The sequence below is a fragment of the Urocampus carinirostris genome, chromosome 14, assembly GCF_059441175.1.
Source record: "Urocampus carinirostris isolate Australia breed hairy pipefish chromosome 14, RoL_Ucar_1.0, whole genome shotgun sequence".
Taxonomy (NCBI): Eukaryota; Metazoa; Chordata; class Actinopteri; order Syngnathiformes; family Syngnathidae; genus Urocampus; species Urocampus carinirostris.
The window spans coordinates 34535146-34556484 of record NC_142362.1 but is presented as its reverse complement, the minus strand read 5'-3'; the positions used below and the strand labels follow the sequence as shown (position 1 = coordinate 34556484).

Here is a 21339-nt window from a genome sequence, read left to right as displayed (position 1 = left end):
CTGTGTATGACTGCAGGTCATCCAATGTGACAACTGACCTCTTGGTTGCCTTTCTGATTAGTTTACTTCTTGTTTGTGCCAAAAGGTTTTAGGGACAGTCAGGTCTTAGTAAGTTTGCAGTGGTTTTATGCTCTCTCCGTTTTGATATTATGTTTCAGGAAATGTGTAAATGTTGCAAAATTAGTCATCTAAGTCGACATTGGATCATTCAGTAGGTCATTCGGGAAATTCTGGAGTTAGTTAGATGAGCTGAGAGAACCAGGGACCATTATTTTGCAACACATACGTTTCAATTTTTTGTTGTAGAGTATATATAATATACAACGTTGAAATTATTAGGTTACATTTTTCGTTTGAGTCTCACATTTTGTTGATTCTTAGAAAATTTTCAGCTTCTTGTGGCATTAAGTTTAAATCCTGAATTGTGGCAACATGACAAAAAGTTTTTCACTAGCCACTGTAGCACGCCAGCTTCAATGTGCCCTGCCTGTCCAGACAGGATAATAGCTTCATGGATGGAACACTGTAAGCAGGCCAGAGGTGTCAAATTTGGACCAGCTGGCGAGAGGAAAGCGTGAGGAAGGAGAGAAAGAAGGAAGCTCGCACACAGCTGCCAAACATTAGTCGCGTACGTAGCCCACATACGCACGGCCATGATTCACGAGGACCACGGGCCAGCGATGTGACCACCATCTGAGTCTGTGACCAATCGCAAAGTGAATATTCATGATCTCTGGTCTGCATATTTTTTCAAGTATATTTTTATTTCTACCATTCTCAGTTTGCGCGGACCCTTTTGTAAAATGTTGCACAAGTGACTGGCATATCTGATTGGCAGATGGCAGCAGTCTAGTTGACAAAGCCAGCTGTCCACTTTCATTTTAATGAGTTAATGTGAATTTAAACGGAATAGCATTGAAGGATTTCTGGCAACTTGCATACTTTGGAAAAGCCCAACTAACGAGAAAAAACCTCTCAGTTTTTTTCCGTTGAGATGGGTAATTGCAGGTAAAAGCAAAAAGTGTGATCAGAACGTGATTAAAATAATCACACCAAAAATCACACACATTAGGCATAGAACTAGCTTAAGAGCATTATGGTATACATTTGTCTGAGTGCGAGTGTGGCAGATCTCGACCTAGATGGAACTCCATGCAGCGGCAATTTGCCCTCTTAGTCTCTCACCATTACATGCAATCAACTGCAGATAGGGAGCTCAGGCTGGAGGGAAAAGAAAGCGTGCAAAGATTACTATACTGAACAAAATCAGAATGGTTAGAAGGAAAAAAAAAGTGCTTACATTTAGACTACGAATGTAAAGTGGTTTTTAAATTTTATATATATATATATATATATATATATATATATATAAACCTAGGTACATTTATAGATACTAGATAAACAATACTTTGTGGAGCAAGATTAAAACATGTTACGTTCCCGTACAAAACAATTTAATTAGAGCAGCTCAGGCTAGTCCTCCATTAGATGAGAACAACAGAATCTCATGAAATACGGCCAACATCACTTTTGCCATCCGATCGTGTGACACAAACAGGCACAAAATCAGAAAATAAATGAGCTCGGTTTCCAAGTCAACAGCAACAGCATAGAATTTGCAGCAGAGCCACTTAAAGTGGGGGGGAAATTTCATTCATCTTTCTTAAATGTATACAGCAATGCTGTATTATATCATGTGTTATACCCAAAGATGGAGCTGTGAAAAGCTGTTAAATGCGATACTATGCAGTGAGTCACTCGTTTAGGATATTTGCATAATGAGGAATAAAAAAGCTCATGTACAGGCACACATTGAGAAGAATAGGACATTGATGTATACATTAAGCGCTAAAACATTTTTCTAAATTTATCGAATGTAAAAATTAAATACTTACTGAAGTAAAAAAGTTGTTTAAGACTATAAAAAATCCCAACAAAAATATTGTAAAAGATTTTGATAAAACCCAGATAATTGTTCTGATGCTTTTTAAGAGGCATTTTGTGTCTGCATGTTTAGCTCTGTAACTAATTTTTCAGAGCATAATAAAAAGAAAAATGTATCATTACCACTTCTATAAACACAGTTTTTCTTTTATGGCCACTGGTACGTTCTTCACCTTTCCTTTTAAGTTTGTGTTGTTTAAGCATAGTGGAAACCAAATATTTTAAAACAAATAGCAACTGTGAGGCAATCAGTCGGATAACGTTTCCTTTTTTTGCACAAAGACAGCGTTCAGAGCAAAACCCTTTCAGAGATTAAATTGCAAGTGCATGCTTTTCTACAGATATTTATCAATGTAATAATCATGAGAAATGCCAGTTCAATAACATCCATGCTTACAGAAAAAAACTGGTATCAGGTTAGAATTAAAGCAGAAAGAAGACATTGTTCACAGGAAACAGAAAGCCCATTCACACTGTGTGTACCTACTGTACTCACATTGAAAAATCCGAAGACTGTTTGAGTTAATCACAGCAAATAGCTCGAACAGATCATTTTAAGCACCTCTTTAAGAAATTGGGGCAGCACTCTTAGAGCAGTCTTTTGTGCGCACGTAAAACACGTAATAGCGCTTCACAGGAGGTGAAGTTAATGCTTGGTGTGCAATACGAGTGCACGGGGTGATCACGCACTATGCTTGTTTATATGCCCTGCAAAAGGGGTCATACATACAGTATTCCATGATTGATCCGTGTTTTTCTTGCATCTCATTCACACTCTCATCTAATGTACTGCAGTCCAATTGGCTGATAACATCCATCCATCCATTTTCCTATCACCAGCTAATCGCAAGGCACAGATAGAAAATCATTCCCCCTCACACTTAAAACAAAGTTCATTTTAGAATTTCAGACAAGCAAACCAAAACTCTAAAGAGATGCTTGTGGCTGAGATTGCGTTAATCAAAAGCTTTTGAAAAGGGGTTGCTTCGACTGATTTGCAAACAACTTGACCTTGATGATGGTAAATCTATGGTTCGTACCCCTTTTCAATGGCAAAATTCAAGCATCTTTTCAAGACTTTCAAAGCCGGCTTTCCAATTTCTCCAGTACATATTTGATTTTTTTTTTTTACAACAGACGGATGCCACAGTCATATGTGGTTCAAACTCCACACATCTGATCCGTGCAAACAGTTGAGGGGCATTAAGGCTAAAGCGACCTGTACGTCATCAATAGGCGGTAGAAAGGGTATAAATCAACAACCATGGAAAGCATTCAATAGGGGGAAAGTGAGGATTCGGATTTAATATTTGGAGGGACAACTCTGTTCAGCTCTAAGTAGCAAAATAACTTTGACATTGCTAGATACTCCGTTAGTATCCATGTGTGCTTCTATAAACACCGATAGCCTTGCGCATGTCACGTGTCCTCTTCTGTGCGTGCAGACCAGTAGTGGCGTCCACATGGAGATGAAGTCGCATACTTGTCGCATTTAGTTGGAAATGTGTCACAAATAATCATAATTGAGCATTAAGCTCTGCAGTGTGAACCTTAGCCTTAGACATACTCAAACGCCAAATGCTAAGAAAGCAGAAGAAATGCAATGGTAAAGCGAATTGGGGGTGTAATTTTTAAGTAGACTTATTTTATTTTTCTTCATTTAATGAGTGGTCTCGCGAGTCAGACTGCTTAGCAACATGGCAACAATTTTAAGCATTTACAAGCAAGTCACTAAAAATATCTTTTACTTTTTAAACCTTGAAATACAACAATTAAATACGAATAATTTCAAGAATTTCTAGCACCTGTACAAACCATGTAAATTTATCTTTTTTTAAAAAAAAATTTACAAGTCCCTAGAAGTAAAAAAATGTATATAATAATTAGGGCCTTAAGCAAGTTAATCTTATAATAGCATTTTAACGTGACATAAATTCTGTGATCCTTTTTGGAAAAAAGCTAGAAAATATCTTACCTCAACAGGCCAAAACCCATTTTCTTTGACTTCTTTTCGGGCTCCTCGGACTCGACTGCCTTTTTCTTTTCCTTTTCTTTCCCCTTGCCTTTGTTCTTATCCTTCTTAGGTTTTGCTTTCTTTTTCTTGTCCATTTTTGTAATCTCCTCCAATGGGTCCCCTACCGCTTGACGCGATGAGCTACTCGCTGGCGTCTCCCGTCCCGAACTTTGCTCTGATCCATCTACAACAGAACAAAAGAGAAACGTTAAAAAACAGATGATGCGGAAAGGGCTGCCTTTTTAAAAATCAAATAGCAAAACTCATAAATACAGTATTACCTTGGTAACCGTGGATATGGGGGGCAGAACCCCCCGCGATACGTGAAAATCCGAGAGGTAGCAACACTCCTTTATAAAACCCCAAGGGTCATACTTACTTCAAAATGACGTTCCTACCGACTAAGAGAATGGGACTAGAACGTTATAACAATAGATCTACCACCAAAAATACAGAACACAGAATTGCAGTTAAATTAATGATCTTTATTGTAATTACACAAAAGTACAACCAAATTGAAGGGCTTCTCCTTTAAGCATAAGAAAGCAATTTAGAGAGCAACTTGCTAGCTGCCCGGTAGAATCGGGTATCCTTGAATAACCCAAGTCACCGTGATGATTAAAAGACAACCGTCCCTAATGTGGGGGTCCAGGTCATTTATTCCCTGGTTAATGGATCTCTGGTTGGTGAGATTCAGGCTCAGCAGGGATAGCTTGTGAAAGTTGTCATGTAGCCTAGCCGCAATAGGCTGGACCTGAAGCACCACAATCGCATTCTCTTCCGACGGCGCCTTAGTCTCTTGCCAGACCCGATAGCAATCAATTGAGCACCTTTTAGTACTAACCATTTTTGGCGCTCTTCCAAATTAATTGATGAATACATTTTCAATGCTACAAGCCAATAAAACCTAGCTTTAGCCATGCTTTCCAGTTTGTTTAGGTGGAACATTGACTTGTGCGCCCACCCACCCAGTCTGTTTGGGAGACTGCATTAAACAGCCTATTATAATCGTGCACACGGGCAATCATGCCCAACCAACATATGAAGACCTCCCTAACGGGCTCCCGTGATAGCACTTTCTGTCTGCTGAACATGATGCACGATAGGACACTGAAATGCTAGCTTTAGCCGTACTTTGCAGTTTGTTTTGGCTGTTCTGTACATAAAGCCCCTCCTAACTACCCCTATGATAGCAATTGCCATCTGTTGTCTTCTCTGAACAAAACGGACAATATGTTGATATAATTGACGATAAAGACGTTTCAATTCAAAGTCTGCAGTGAACCAGCGAGAACCGAAAAGAAAAGCAGCAAGCTGTATCTGTATTTCATCTTCTATTAAACTTTGCTTGAATGTGAAGAATTTTGTATCCAAAGGAATGTTAACAACAAATCAATTGCAAAAATAAATGGCGATTAATCTATCCATTATCTGCACCGCTTATCCTCAGTAGGGCCGCGGGGGTGCTGGAGCCCATCCCAGCTATCTACGGGCAGTGGGCGGGGGACACCCCTGAACTGGTTGCCAGCCAGTCACAGGGCACACAGGGACAGACAATTCGCTCGCTCATTCACACCTAGGGACAATTTGGACCGGCCAATTCACCTGAAATGCATGTTTTTGGTAATGTGGGAGGAAACCGGAGTGCCCGGAGGAAACCCACGCAAGCACAGGGAGAACATGCAAACTCCACACAGGAAGGCCGGTAGCTGGATTTGAACCCATGACCTCAGAACTGTGCCGCACACGCGCTAACCACTGCTCCACCGTGCTGCATGGCGATTAGTTTGACTTGTTAAATTATAGTTTGATTTTTTTGTGCCACTTCAGTAATTCAGGCACACCCAATCGAGGACAATTTTACAGGGTTACCATTGTGATTCATTTCACTTCACCAAGATTAAATGAAACAGGTGGAAACAATTCAAGAAGAAGAATTTCAAGTTGTAATATTGTGTTTTTTAACCAATTTGCGATAAGCTCATTCAATGCCATAAGGTATAAATACATTTCCAGAAGCATTGTCACCGAGAGCCAAAACATAAAAATGCACTTTTTTTAAAAAAATCCAAATACTATGATAAAGGTTTTGGCACCGTATAAAGCATCTAGGAAGGACTTCAGCATAAAAAAATCATCCATTAGATGGCAAGAGTAGCTTTGATCATATCTTTGTCCACACAAAGAGGCCCCCACGTCCTAGTTTTTGTTCCTGTATCCAGTGATTGAGACTGTGGAGGTTCTTTAAATTGTCCCTTCGTCATTGTCGGGGCAGAGACAGATGACATTTCATCCACGTCTGCAGGAACAAGATCGATATATTGACTGAAATTGTGTGATCACGTCACCAGGAATAGTGGAGGCTGAAAAGTTCTCGCAAAGTTCATGCATCGTTCATGCATCAGTTCAGTGTTCTTGCAAACAAAGTGCCCTTGTGTTAATGAAAAACATTGTTTAGAAATAGGAGGTATCACAAATGCAATAAAATTCCGATATAGCTACATAACTAAATTTTCTGTTGGCCTTCAAAAATGAGTAAAAATGGCGAAATGTGGCAAGCCATTGCTCTTCCCATTAGAAAGAAATGGCTAGCATTGAATGAATTAACTTGATCATTAATACATTGTAGCTTGGTCATTCACGCCACTAATTCAAGTGAACCCAAATGAGGACAATTTGATGAGATTACCATTATGATCCGTTTCATCTAAAAAAGATAAAGATCAGCAAAAAATAACGACTTTGGTCGATGCCTTTCTTCAAGCCGAAATATTACATTTATTAGCCAGATTTTGCGATGAATCTACTCACAAATTTAAATTCTAGAATGCTCACACTTGGCTGCAAAAAGAAAAATTAGGATCCGAAAGTCAATTCTTCTCTCATAGATACAGGATCTAGCCTACTTAAACAAACATGTTTACTGAAATTCTGATCGGAGGCATTGAGAAGGGACTTTGAAGAACTGTTTTCTGTCAATTAACAGCGGCTTCCAAAAGTTTGGAACAATTAGAAGTGTGGTGAAAGACACGGCCAGTGCGTGTGCGCACTGTTGACATGCCCTATTAGGCCCATCCTGTGTGCAGTGTCGTGATCTGAAACTGGCCATCTCATTACTCTGGTGGTGACTGATAAGAGTTAGCTGCTAATAACGCCACTGGGAATTGAGCCACACCTCACAGTAATACAAACTGAGCAGATAGCGTTTACCTCCTGAATAAATATTTAAAGCTAAAGCCAAACTAAATATTGAATCAAATGCTGAAGGGCAATCTGCTGCATTGCTTCGTACTGTTTGTGTTGACGGCATTCTGGTAAAGTACGGTGTTTTTCTAGGTCGTAAATAAAAATGGTTGGGGGCATACAATGCAAACAGTAGTAAGTATACGATGATCACTAGGTCAAAGGGGGAGGTATAGGACATGCAAGTGTGTAAACTATTACAAATCGGTAAAATATAGTATGATACACAGTAATCCCTTGCTATTTAGGTTATAACTGGTTCATTTCTTCGCGGATTTTGAATTCAATTGTCATTGATATCAAAGTATCGTGCATTGTGTTCAACAGAAAGCAAATGCTAGATAGGGCTTCTTATGTTGGGTGTGGGCATGACAGCCCATGTACATACCTGTCAACCTCCACGGCTCCATGCCCGTACTGTCGTATTTTCCCATACAAAATAATCGTACACCTTTTTTTTTTTCGGAATGGTGCATGATGGGAAATCCCTGGGCGGCATACACATGCGAACAGTAGCATCAAACCGCTCGCTTCGTTTGCAACGAAAAAAACGATACCGAGATAGAGGCTTCCGCGGCGAACTCCTTTGACTTGATTGATTTGCCGTTTCGTGATAGTCGGTGTAAACCGGATGGTACCCATATCATTGACAAATTTGTGTTTTTCCGTACAGATTTCCTTGTACGTTGTACTCGTCTTAAAATGCATAAAAAAGGTACTTTGTACGGCAAAACCGTACAGGTTAACAGGTATGCATGTGCGCGACTGTTATAGGCTGGTGTATGCGGTCAGCCAAACAGCGGGGTTGGGAAATGTTCAACCAAAACTAACTGGGAAGCATGACGATAGCTAGCTTTTAGCAGTTCGCTACAAGGAAAATACATTTAAATTCAATTAAATCAGACTCTGAGGAATGTCAGATGTGCGATGATAACCAGCGGGTGGATCTAGGATTATTATCCGGTTTGGCAAGCGACTGGCGATGTGTTGGAAGAGAAGGGAATAGTGAGGCGGCAGAACCAGCCAACTGCTACGGCTAGGTTAACAACAATCTTAAGCCACCCTTACCAAGCCGGTATCTCACAAACACCAGATCCATTACCCATGAAACGGATGACCTGGGGCAACAACCCAATGCTAGCGTGCAGCCAGCCACCCACTCTTTAAATCACTTTGTCACACTGAAAATAAAAAGCACTCCAATCTTGTACTTTCGTATAATGACAATAAATAGCATTCATTCAATGACAGTTCTGTCTTCTGTTTTCATTTGTAGATCATTAGTTGTCATTTTGTTAGTCATATACTCTCAGTTGATAAGTATGTAATCTCGAGTTAAGTTTGACCCTCAAGGGCTTTTATGAAGGTGCTGCGCTACCGTGTAGATTTTTACCTTTTGAAGGGTGTTCTGATCCCCATTTACCATGATAACTGAGGGTTAGACCAGCTCAGTAGCCTAGATGGTAAGGCGCCCGCTTTGAGACTGGGAGGTCGGTGGTTCGCGCCCCGGCCGAGTCATTCCTAAGACTTAAAAAGTGGTCGGCGGCGCCCTCTGTTGGCTGCGGCTGCATCGGCTCGCTACAACGGGTCAGGTGCAATCGACATTTCGTTCTGTGTACATTGTTACACAGAATGACAATACAAGGAAATTATTAGTATTATTATTATTATTATTACTGTAGGGCGGCAGTAGCTCAGGAGGTAGAGCGATCGTTTTAGGATTAAGGGATCCCAGTTCGAATCCCGGCTTGTCCGTGTTACATGGCGAAGTGTCCTTGGGTAAGACACTGAACCCCCAATACCCCCAATAAGCAGGTTAGCGCCTTACATGGCTGCACAGATCACGGCCGCTATTGGGAAATGTGAAGCACAATGTAAAGCGCTATGGGAAGTCATTGACTTGAAAAGCGCTATATAAATGCAGATCATTTCATTTCATTTCATTACTGTGTCTTTATTGGAGGAAATGCCAGGCCCAAAAATAAGTGAATGTTTATGTCACTAGAATTTTCCATATTATTATAGTACCACATTTTTTAAATTGGATTGTGTTTTTCCAATCTGCGATAGCCAATCGCAATCTTCATAAAAATTTGTTTTGGTATTAAGTTTACAAAAGAATACACACTCAAAATAAGAAAAGAAGACATCAATAGATGTTTAACTTGCAAGGATAACAGGAGAAATAGCCCAAACATTACGTAAAAAATTCCAACCCATTTTAAAAGCCCTCCCCTGAGCCGCATCTTTTTTTTTTTTAAATCTCAAAGGTTACAAAAACACAACCGCCTAAATGGTGTGGAAATTTAAAAAAAAAAAAAAAAAACAACTTGCGGATAGTGACAATGATGTAAAGTTTGTAAAGAGTTCATAATAGTAAAAAAAACAAAAAACAAAACACAACACAACTGCACAATAATAGGCACATTAACAAAGTGACTTCCTATGCCATCTCTCTTGCAGGTGTCCAATACTAAGACCAGAATATACTTATCAGGTATACAGTCAAATACTTCAACGATAGCATGCAAGAGACTTTCCAGTACGTGTTTCAAAGTAAAGCTGATATACTTTTGTATTTGTTTTTGATATTTTGTACTTTGGCTGGACATGACTGTGAAGTAGGCTTGGGCGATAAAATGTAACGATAATCATAGTTATTTAATTTTTGCCAAAACAGATAATAAAAATGTTTGAGAAAAGTCGATCATTTAAACTGTAATTACACCACCCGAACACCTGAGAAAATCGGGACGCTTTTGCAAGCATTTTTGCAGGAAGAGTGTCTCACACAGTAAAAGTGAAACTGGACAACAACACTGTCAGAATGAGCAATAAAGAGATAAAGGACACCCAGCAGGGTCCCATTTGCATGTTTAAATTTTGTTTTTCTCGTGAGAAAGCAAAAACCTATTCTTGGAATGAGCTAAAAAAAAAATAGGGCAGATGGGATTGTCATTTTGCACTCATGATATCATTTTTAAGAGCTATATCCGTCATATTTTACACGAAAAAACATTTTAGAATATCTCATTATAATTAAAAAAAACAACAAGAAAAGCTAGTTCAAATATGCATTAAAATGACAACAATAAGATTAAAAATAATCAAAATTATCTGACAACAAAACAATATTTTTCTATTTTGCAATATACCCCAATGTACTTGGACAGAATTAGATTTTTTTACCAGGGGCTAATCAATGAAGAATCCTGAAAATCCATGTGTAGTTTACAAGTATAAATTCTCTTATCTCTTATTGTTGAATCGTTGAGGATTAGCAAGATGCTGTACAGGAATGAGGGAAGTGGAATTTCTAAGTAAAATAATGATTTAATATTAGATTATGTGAGGAGAAAATGCCAAAGGTATACAGAATTTCCCATACCATATCAAGTAAAATTAGTCCCCCCAGAGTCGCATAAATATGTATTATCAAAAGATAAGTATATTGTTTAACATATATAAATAAGAAGTTTATCAAAATAACTTTTGATTTTGATCACAAACGCCATGGTGTGTTTTCGTGCTACGTCTTTCTCTCTGTATGTAAGTAGAAGCTAAAGACAGGCAAACAGGAAGTGTGGCGTGGTGTGAACCTTTTTCAACTATATAAAAAGACAATGCCAGGTTCCATTTTCAGGCCTGTCAACTCAGGTTTTCCCCTTATTTTACTCGTGGTTTGATAATTACAAATGCCGTATAACAATGTTCTTAGTTTTTTGTTTTGTTTTTAAATGGTGTCCTTTTAGATCGATCTTGTCTTGCCCATTTTGGCTTTATTCCGAATAGTCTGTCACTGGTATCAGACAACAACGTCATTGAACATTGCTAATATTGTCACGGTACAATGGCAAATTTTGAAACAGTTGTAAAATAAATATTGTTATCATGCTGTTGAAGTTTGCAATATAATATTTAAGGAAAAATAAAATATTTTTTGTGTTCTTAAATTGTGTACCGTGTTTTTCGTAATGACGAACTAACTCATTTTGGTGATTCAGACTGTTTACTTGCTGATACAAATCCTTAAATTAGTACAGCAGCGGCTCTGAAAATCATTGCTATTAAAATGCATCTGATCTATGATTTTGAATTTAAAATGTACATAATGTTCTCTTAGGGGAGCATGATTACCCTGATCTGTCAACCCACCAGGATCTCACTAATTCTATGGAAAACACTGCTATAACTAAATGCAAAGGTTCCGATCTTCATCTCCTAAAAATGTTCACAAACGTGATTCATTTGTTTCAAAAAAACCTGCTGCCACCACAACATTACACTTACCATCATCGTCTTCAGGCGGCCCGTCATAAGATTTATCGATAGCTGCCCTGAAGCTCTCGTTGCAACCTCTTCCTCTGGTCATATGTGGGCGAGGGCGATGGAAAAGTAGGAGCTCGTTCTTTCGATTAACTTCAGACATCGCGGTCTGCAAACTCTCCAGTGAGCAGGACTTTTTCAAGCCAAGAGTAGGGCCAAGTCCAACAGGGGTCTGTGGTGCTAAAAGAAAGCAGAGGAAAGCAAAGATGAGGACGGGGAATATAAAAAAAGGACTACGGCATGGTTGGCCTTTTCAGGCAATCGTGCTATGAAACTAAAAGTGTGATCGAGTTAACTGTGGCATTGTTGAGTTTGTGATGGATGTGTTTGCTAGAGTCCAACGGGTTTGCTATCCATCATGAGTGCATTGAGAGATATTACCAAAGGGAAGAAGGGGAGAACCACGAAGAAAGACGAACAGGACAAAAACTGTAGTGCTATGAGGCTAAAAAAAATGTAGGTGTGAGTTGAACCATCTGGAAGACGAAAAGGTGATTTGAAGCGTGTAAATGATCTATCTGACTGCAAACTTTTAACGCCAAAGCATTTGCTCTCGACGGTGTTATTTCTCTCTGCTATGGTGGGAGTGTGGATTTTCAACACAAAGAAACTTCTATAATTAACTGATTAACACTGAAATTCCCGCAACAAGCAAAAGCTTTTACACATTGCGTCAAACCATGTTCTTAAACCTTTTTCAAGGACAAATTCAAGCACTTTTTAAGGACTTTTAAAGCCAATTTTTAAATTTCCCCAGTTCCATTAAAAGAAGAAATCCAATGTGAATAATGTTTTTTGCAGATTCAAAAATATATTTTCCATTTACATATGTGATTTTTAATCTTGTGTGTGCACTCATTAAGACATATTACCTTTAGATCTTGAGTACATTGCGAATTTATTATACTTGTATAAATATTCTTAAGACAAAAATCTCTCCATATGGGTGTTGAGTAAAATGACGGCAATGTGTAGCTTAATTTTTAAGTTACAATTTACCACCGGGAAACGCTAACTTGTTTTTTTTTGCATGGGCCTTATTAAATGTCCATATTTTATACATAATCCTTGCACTAAACTGCTCTGAACATTGACAAATGTAATATTATCCAGAGTGACGCAGTCAAAAATTTAGGTATCATATTTGACCCCGATCTGTCCTTTCAAACATACGTTAAGAATATTACTAGAACAGCTTTTTTCCCATCTTCGCAACATTGCTAAAATTCGCCCTGCGCTGTCTCAGTCGGATGTGGAGATTAGAATTCATGTGTTTGTTACTTTCTGTCTCGATTACTGTAATGCACTACTCTCCGGTCTCCCGAAGTCCAAAATCAAGAGCCTTCAGCTCGTACAAAATGCTGCAGCGAGGCTTTTAACTAAGACAAGAAAGTTTGATCACATTACCCCGATTTTAACTAACCTGCATTGGCTCCCTATTAGCTTAAGATGTGATTTTAAGGTTCTGTTGGTAGTATATAAAATCATGCATGGACTTGCGCTCCCTCATATTTTTCAGATTTAATTTCGCCCTATGTTCCGGTCCGGAGCCTTCGCTCTGAAAATGCTGGTCTACTAGTGATCCCAAGAGCCAGGCAGAGATCCGCAGGTTCGAGGGCGTTCTCCATTCGGGCCCCGGTGCTGTGGAATCCTCTTCCCCCAGAGATTCGATCTGCAACCTCAGTGGAAATGTTTGAATCTAAGCTTAAAACACACTTCTGTTCTATATCATATGAATAACCTATATTTTATGTTGACAATATCAGGGGATGGTGTCATAATAGTCTGTAATAATAGTTTGCAATAGTGTTTGATCTGTGCAGCCCTTTGAGACTCTGTGATAAAGGGCTATACAAATACACGACTTGACTTGACACTAATACACATTTCACAGTGCCCTTTTTAAGTGTTGCATGCGCTTGTCCTTTTGGGCGCGACTGTAGGGAGTGACGGCGTTACATCGGACAATGTTGTACAAACTAATGCCAGCTGCAGTCGATCAGTTAAAGACTTAAGACTTTTTCTAATGCCTTTTGAAACCAAATTTAAGACCAAGTCGACAAAAAAAAAAAAAAAACACAATTGAACAAAATAAAAGACAAATATTTCTTGCACACAATACATAGTGCCTCGCACACATTTACCTGGCACAGCTTTTAGACTTGGCAAAAAACGTTTGTTGAACAGCCATTTCTCGTAAATGGACACTTTGCATGGATCAAAGTAAACGCCTCTGTTCGAAGTTGCCATGTGTATTGTGGGTAGACCTAAGACATACATTTGACTGAAACCACATCACCGTTTTGATAGTTCCGTTATTGTAGTCATGTGATGTTGCCACGAAAGTAAATCGGTGAACTATTAAAAAAGGCAACTGCTTAATGAAAATAAATCTTTATGGTTTAAACAAATATAAAGTTTATTGATGTGTTAACATTTGTAAGACTTTGAAAATTGTATTTAAGATAATTTAATGCCAATAAAGGCCTTATTTTTAGAATAATGAATTCAATGCTTTTTAAGACTATTTAAGAATCCTTAACCCAATAACCCAGTTATCACAAGAGAAGATTAAATGCAATGGCAAAGCCTCCAAAGCAGCGTCAGCGTCATTTATAGGCTGACTTGTTTAGAACCATGGCAACCATTTGAAGCATTTACAAGCACTTCACCCAAAATGGAAGCACCTTTCAATCCTTCAAAACACAAAATTAAAATGTAAGCATTTATCAGGATTTCTATCACCCTTACGAACCCTAAGCATATACAATGGATTGGAGTAAGACTGGCCTAAAATTGAAATTGGATTGTTATCAATCTGTCACGATAAATATGATTTTTACAAATCTAAACATCCTACAAAAAAAAAACATCCAACTCACGTTTATTTAGAGTAGGTCTAAATAATTAGAGGGACAGTGTGTAAGATTTAGCCCCTCACGGTGGTAAAAATACCTTATTTATTTTAAAAAAAAAACAATATTGATTTAAAAATAGGCAACAATTTATGAACTACCATTTAAAAGTGATTTTTGTAAACACTCAAAGGTCGAAACATTTTCACTTGTTTTACATAATAACATGAGGCTCCACCTACAGGGAGCTGACATAATTGTCTGCCACCTTGCTGCTGCTCCATGTACCTAAGAAAAACAAAACATTGTGAGTGGCTGGGGAAAGTAATAAGGAACATTGTGCAATTTCGGAAATTTGAATTTCCGTAATTTGCATTCTTCCTTGTACTTCTTAGTACTCGTTTTCTGTTGCGCTACCCAATGGAATGACATCTAGTGGCCAGATAATACACACTGTCCCGTTAAAAAATGTTTTTTGTGCAAATTGTCCCAACAAAAAAATCCCTGATCATAGGGCACAAAATAGCTACTCATAGCTAATGACTAACTTGCTTAAATGCCACAATGAACTAGTAGGTACCAATTCATTAAACTCATGCAAAAGTGGCATTACTGAAAATAACCGATTTTTGAGAAAAAGGGCTAATAACTGTTGAATTTTAAAAACAATAGTTGCACTTTCAGTTATTTTAAGTCTACCAATATTTCAGTATTGATACCGAATAATTAGCGAATTGTTAATTTAAACATTAACGAGAAAATACTGGATTTAAAGAGGATATCGTATGCAATGATGGCTTTACAGAACCTCATTACGGCCATTGTCGCATACTAGCTATGTAAGTAGTAAGGCCAATGTAGAATGCCAACTGTTAAATTGTGGAATTTAGAATATAAATAATTGTAATATTGAAATGTTAACAAACATTTGGATAACTGAAACGGTCTTCATAAAATAAAAAAATAGAAAAAAATAATTTTAGTCGTGCCATTTTCGCATGTGCTTAACAAACAGTTTCACAACAACCTCTTTTGGGTAATTAAATGGAAACTATTACCACTGGTCTGACATCAGGACCCACTATTCCACCCTAATGACAAACTGACCCAAATGAAGAAAAAAAATCCCTCTTCTCTTAATCATAAAATAAAAGGATTACTTAGTTTAAAACAGAGATGGTAGAATCTATACCCTTTTTTCAGATAGAATTGACCAGCAAAACAGAAATGACTTCTAGTTCACCTTATATATATCGTTTACCTAGAGTATATACCTAAACTGCATACAAGCGACCCCCTAAAACTGCTTTAGAATAGCCACAGAGTTAAAGAGGTTCCTATCCAAAAGATTGCGCACTTAAACGTGAGAATCACTTAATTCTGTAGATAACATAGTTATTGGTGAAACAAATCAACCTAGAAATGTATCATTTTAAAACCATTTAGTGTACCTATAAGCAGTGCTACAATGCCAGTCACAATACAATATTTTCGCAACTAATTCCGTGTTCGACTCGATATTTGTTGTCACCGTTTTCCATTTTTTTCCACTGGACCCATTATTATCGGCAGAAAAGTGAAAAAGAACAACAAAATCACAATAAAATGAGATGCAAATTGTCTCAAACACGATTGGAACAGTGCCAATTGACTGAACATGAAAAAAAGATCTATAAGGGCATTAATCGCCATCTACGGCGTAATTGACCCTCCATTTTTTCTTGTTAGCATTATTTTGCTAGGGCAAAGGTGCGAGACCTACTTTTGGGTCCCGTTCCACCAGTTAAGAACCACTGTTTAAGAACATGGTGATAGAGAGAGGAGGGGAGGTGAAGTGATAAGCACGACTGGAACTGCTGCCAGCTCAAAATACATTTGTGCAAGTTAACGTTATGCACACACACACACACACACACACACACACACATACACGCAACCGCACTTGATGGCTAGAGATTGTCGATACGATGCCACTTTGATTCATGACCGCTAAACCGGAATCACTTAAGATAATGATTCCCTATACACATGACTGGTCTTGCGCTGTTTGTATGTGTGTGTAGTTTGTCCGCAGTTTAGAAAGCTGACGACTACGTGACTGCAGCATCAATTTTAGCCCACCCACACACATACACACAAAATGCATGCATGCATAATGTAGACTGGCTGCTGGCAGGAGAGATGGACAGAGGCGGTGACTGGTGATGCTCCCGTCCATAAACACACCACACATTATGTCCAGATGCCTACTCTAATCATTATTTAATGCAGACAATAGCCAGAAAATTAATCGGTAACATAACAACACCATTAACCTTTTGCCTATGGAAAGTTGAACTGGCAGTCTACCAACTATTAACTCAAAATGCAGTTAATATATAATTGACAGCATTAGTGTTATTAAGGAGTGTATAATTTCCAAACAGGAATTGTAGGACCTAATATCAAATAAAAATAAATGCACAGTCAGCGAGTGGCGCATAGCTTTAGCGACATTCAGTGCACATACAAACTGCTGGTAATTGTTTAACGCTCCTCCCTCCACAAAAAGTTTTGCCCTCGGATCTACACAATTCATGTGGGTCACTCATTTTGACCTCAAAAGGGCAAATTTTTGCCAAAAGGTGAGGGATTTTCATGCTGCAAAGGTGACCGAGTTATGTGCTATGTCAAAAAAGCTGCCTATGGACCATTTTTCTTTAAAAGAGCAACAGTTAATGGTGGGACTTACCTCAGCATGTTGGCAAACTGGTAAATGGATACATTTATTGAAAAAGAAGTAAAAGGTAGTAAAAAACTATCATTTGACTAGAAAAACAAGTGCAGAGAATAGTAACATTTTTCAAGGAAAACAACAAAGCACAGTACCTTTTAAAAAGCACAACTAAATAGAATACAATTTTACTGTCTAAGAAATGGTGACCCAGCACTCGAGCTATTCTCAAAACAGGTCCGCAGGCACTTCATGCCATTAAGGGGAACCCTGGTGTCGACGGCACCACGTTGGAGACCCCTGATCTAAAACTTTAGAGTGTGATACTGGTGTGTGGCCACAGCTATAGCATGCCTGATTTTGCTCACAATGGTTCTCAGGGTGCTCATGGAGCTTGAATGTTTGCCCATACACGTGTACAATTAGAGGGAACATTGGTTGCATGAATATACAGTGAATATGAATCCAGTTTCCATTGTGTGTTTTTTTCTCTTACTGGAGATCAACAATTTCTTAGGTTTAACATCTTCGGTTTAACATTTCCAACACAAAACCCCAAAGCGGTTTACCATGTTGTCATTCAAACACTCTCCAGTACAAAGTATTTGTTCATAGTTGGATTTGTGTCATAAATGTAATAATTGCGGTCCAAATGTAAGATGATATTATTAAGCTCCTCTCAGAAAGAAAAAGAGACACTTCAGAACAAGTGATTAGTCGGAGAAGGGGGAGAGTAGGCTAGTGGCGCGGGAAAACAGACACTCAGAAGACAAACGAAGAACGAGAGATATTAAATAAGGAGGCATATGACAAAAAGAAAAGAGATTTAAAAAAAAAAAATACACAACAAGCCAAGTTATTCCAAGGCTGTTTTGCTAGCATAGTCAACTTTAGAAATTACACAAAGAGCAACATAACACAATGCAACAAAAGCGAACGGAACAGTCCTCACTTCAAGAATGTGAAATCACATTAAGGAGTCGCTTCAACTGAGAAATTGGCTCAGACTTCGCCACAAAGCCAATATCGCTCATTTTGTAGTGACCCATCCACATGCGAAAACGTGATTTACCACGCTGACTTGACGCTTACCACTCGTATGTTTTGGGAGGTTGGAACTAACAACAGACTCAACCCAATTTGTTATTTTTAGTTTGGAATAGTCCCCACCCAAATGCTCCCTTTCCTGTTCACGCTGTTTCCGTATCTGTATTCTAGTCCTGAGAAAAACCAGTTGGGCCTGATTTTGATGTACTTTTTATGACGCTTGGTTCCAAGTCCATAAAACATGCAATGCTTATAAACAATTGTTCCACAACCAGTGGAAAGCCTTCTGTGCTGGCCTTAAAATATCTGAATCATGTGATGTCATTATATTCTGTCCATGAAAACCTTTAAAATAATTCCAAATAACCTGTCAGCTTCCTTTCATTACTTTTTCCCTGGTTGTGCTGCTTCCAGATGTGTTATTTCATATTCAAGCATTTCACCAATTACATTTCAGCCATTATTGTTGCCGGGTTCAGAGATCTGCCAGGACGGCTTCAGAAGAAAATCTGCAGACCCAACTGAGACATAACAGGTAATGTTGAAACTATTGGTTTAAAAAAACTCACAACAAACTGTTAATTAAAAATATTGACTTTTCAGTGCAAGAACAGTTAGCTATTAAATGCAAGAATAAATTTTACTAAACTATGAAATAGAAGAATGAACTTTACCTGTGACATGTAAAACACATTATCCTTGAAAAATACAGGAAACATTAACTGAAATATTTACAGAAGTACCAAAAAAGATCAAATACAAAACGAACCTTTTTCATTCTCCCCCAAAAAATAAAGTCAACAACAAACAATACCTAAAAAAAAACCTGCATATCGACCAATCACAAGAGACAAAAAAGCATCTCAAGTGGCTTTTGAATGGTGGGGAGCCTGGCCTTCACTTCTGAGAGTCAGCTAACAGAGACGGTTCATTCGCAAACTACACATAAGTGAAGGCAATCGATGTAGGCTTAGGTGTAAAATGCAAGGCCCGCCAACGTCCAAAACATAGGCTTATTGAAACCAATGTTGTTTTAACTCATTTAAAATAATACATCTCAAAAATGCCTGTTATAGAATATTGCATAGCAATCAGTAAAAAAAATCTAGTTAGAAAATAAATACTTGGACATTTCATTCCAAGCGTATTGTACCCTTCCAAGAGACGATGGGGTGGGGTCTTTAATGTTTCTTTGTTAGACATCAATTTCTCATTTTTATTTTTCCGAAATTTCCGGGTCAGATAAACCATCATCTAAGAATGTACCGCTATCTGCAAAAGTTGCGAGGGCCCTTCATACAGTCGTGGAGGGGTCTGAAATTGTCATCGTAAATGCATATCTACTGTGAGAGAGATAGAATAAAAACAAAAATCCAGGAAACTCAATGCAAGATTTTTTCAAGATTTATTTCTGTGATATAGCTGCAAATAAGTATTTTAACACCTGAGACAATGATTGTTAATATTTGGTAAAGTAGCCTTTGTTTTCTATCACAGAGGTCAAACGTTTTCTGGAGTATTTCCACAGGTTTGCACAACACTGCAGGAGGGATCTTGGCCCACTCCTCCACACAGATCTTCTCTAGATAAATCAGGTTTCTGGGCTTTCGCTGAGAAAAACAAAGTATGAGCTCCCTCCAAAGACTCTCGATTGGGTTCAGGTCTGGAACCTGGCCGGGCCGTGCTAGAACCTTGATATGCTTCTTACGAGCCTTTGTTTTCCTGGTGGTGTGCTTTGGGTCGTTGTCGTGTTGGTAGACCCAGCCACGGCCCACCTTAACTGCACTGTCAGAGGGAAGGAGGTTGTTTTCCAAAATTTCAGAATACACGGCTGCAGTCATCCTCTCTTAATTGCAGTGCACCCGTCCTGCCCTATGTGCAGAAAAACACCCCCAAAGCAACCCCATGCTTAACAGTATGTATGGTGTTCTTGCTGCTTGGCAATTGCTCCGTAGCCCTTACCAGCCTTGTGGAGGTGTACAATTTTGTCTCTGGTGTCTTTGGACAGCTCTTTTGTCTTCTCCATGTTACAAGTTAAAGTCTTAGTGATTTTATGGGGTGGACAGGTGTCTTTATGCAGCTAACGACCTCAAAAGGGTCCATCTGATGCAGGATGATACATGGAGTGCAAGTGGACCTCTAATGGGCGGACTAACAGGTCTTTTAGTGTCAGAAGTCTAGATAATACACAGGTGTTGAAATACTTATTTGCAGCTGTATCACACAAATAAATTGTTAAAAAAATAATACATTGTGATTATGGATTTTTCTTTTTAGTTTATCTCTCTCACAGTGGACATGCACCTACAATGAAAATTTCAGACCCCTCCATGATTTCTAAGTGGGAGGAATGGCAAACTAGCAGGGTGTTCAAAAACTTATTTTCTTCACTCTAGGTGCCATCAGCACTAGTTATTATCATCATAGAATACAATACAAAATAACAATACTTTATTTTGTTTTAGAAAAAAAACTAATAGAATACAGTCATTTATTTATGTAATTGCTAGCTATAATGCACATAATTTTTCATGGTTTTGCTATATCACGGATTTGCATTGTGCATTGAGTTTTGCATTCTGGTTGGCTAAACAGTCTCCTCGCTTATTATTATTTAACGGTAGAGTTTCAAAAAACAAAACAAAAAAAAATAAAAAACCTTTCTTCAGTATCTTTGTTTTTTTTAGCAAATGATTTAGCCTGCAATTTGGGTTTGTTCGTTGGGTATTAACATGAGTATTTCATTTTATAATTATTTCTCATTTATTTTGTTTAATAAATGTTAACAAATAAAAGTTTCTTTTTGAATGCAACCCCTATGATAAATAAGACATTATTGTACATTAAAAAATGTAAAAATAACAAGAGTGGCACTAAGTTACTATTCTTCACAAAACAAAAACATTCAAAATAATTCACAAAATGGGCTCAATAATAAAAAGATAAAAAATGGTGTGGCAGCAGATCATTTTAGTAGTTTGTATATAGTTTGTACTAAAAATTGAACAAAAAAAAAACATGTTAAGAGAAAAAATTTGGATTCAAGTAAATTGCATTTATTGTCGTTGATCACAATATAATGAACAAATGTAATGAGATTACACATAGCACTGCAGGATAAACACGTATTAAAGGCTTAAAAGAAAGAAATTAGATGAAAAAAGGTTTGGATAAATGTTAAAAAAAAATTACAAGGT

General features: G+C 38.0%; 1 protein-coding gene across 1 annotated transcript in view; it reads right to left on the bottom strand.

Annotated features, from left to right (window-relative positions):
• LOC148353277 (partitioning defective 3 homolog B-like) overlaps positions 1-21339 on the bottom strand; it is a 246345-nt gene that overhangs the window by 102379 nt on the left and 122627 nt on the right. Inside the window, exons 19-20 of the mRNA XM_088352348.1 lie at positions 11492-11707; positions 3920-4142 (exon numbers count right to left, since the gene is read on the bottom strand). Coding sequence (XP_088208474.1) covers positions 3920-4142; positions 11492-11707 — 439 coding nt within the window. The remainder of the gene's footprint in view (positions 1-3919; positions 4143-11491; positions 11708-21339) is intronic.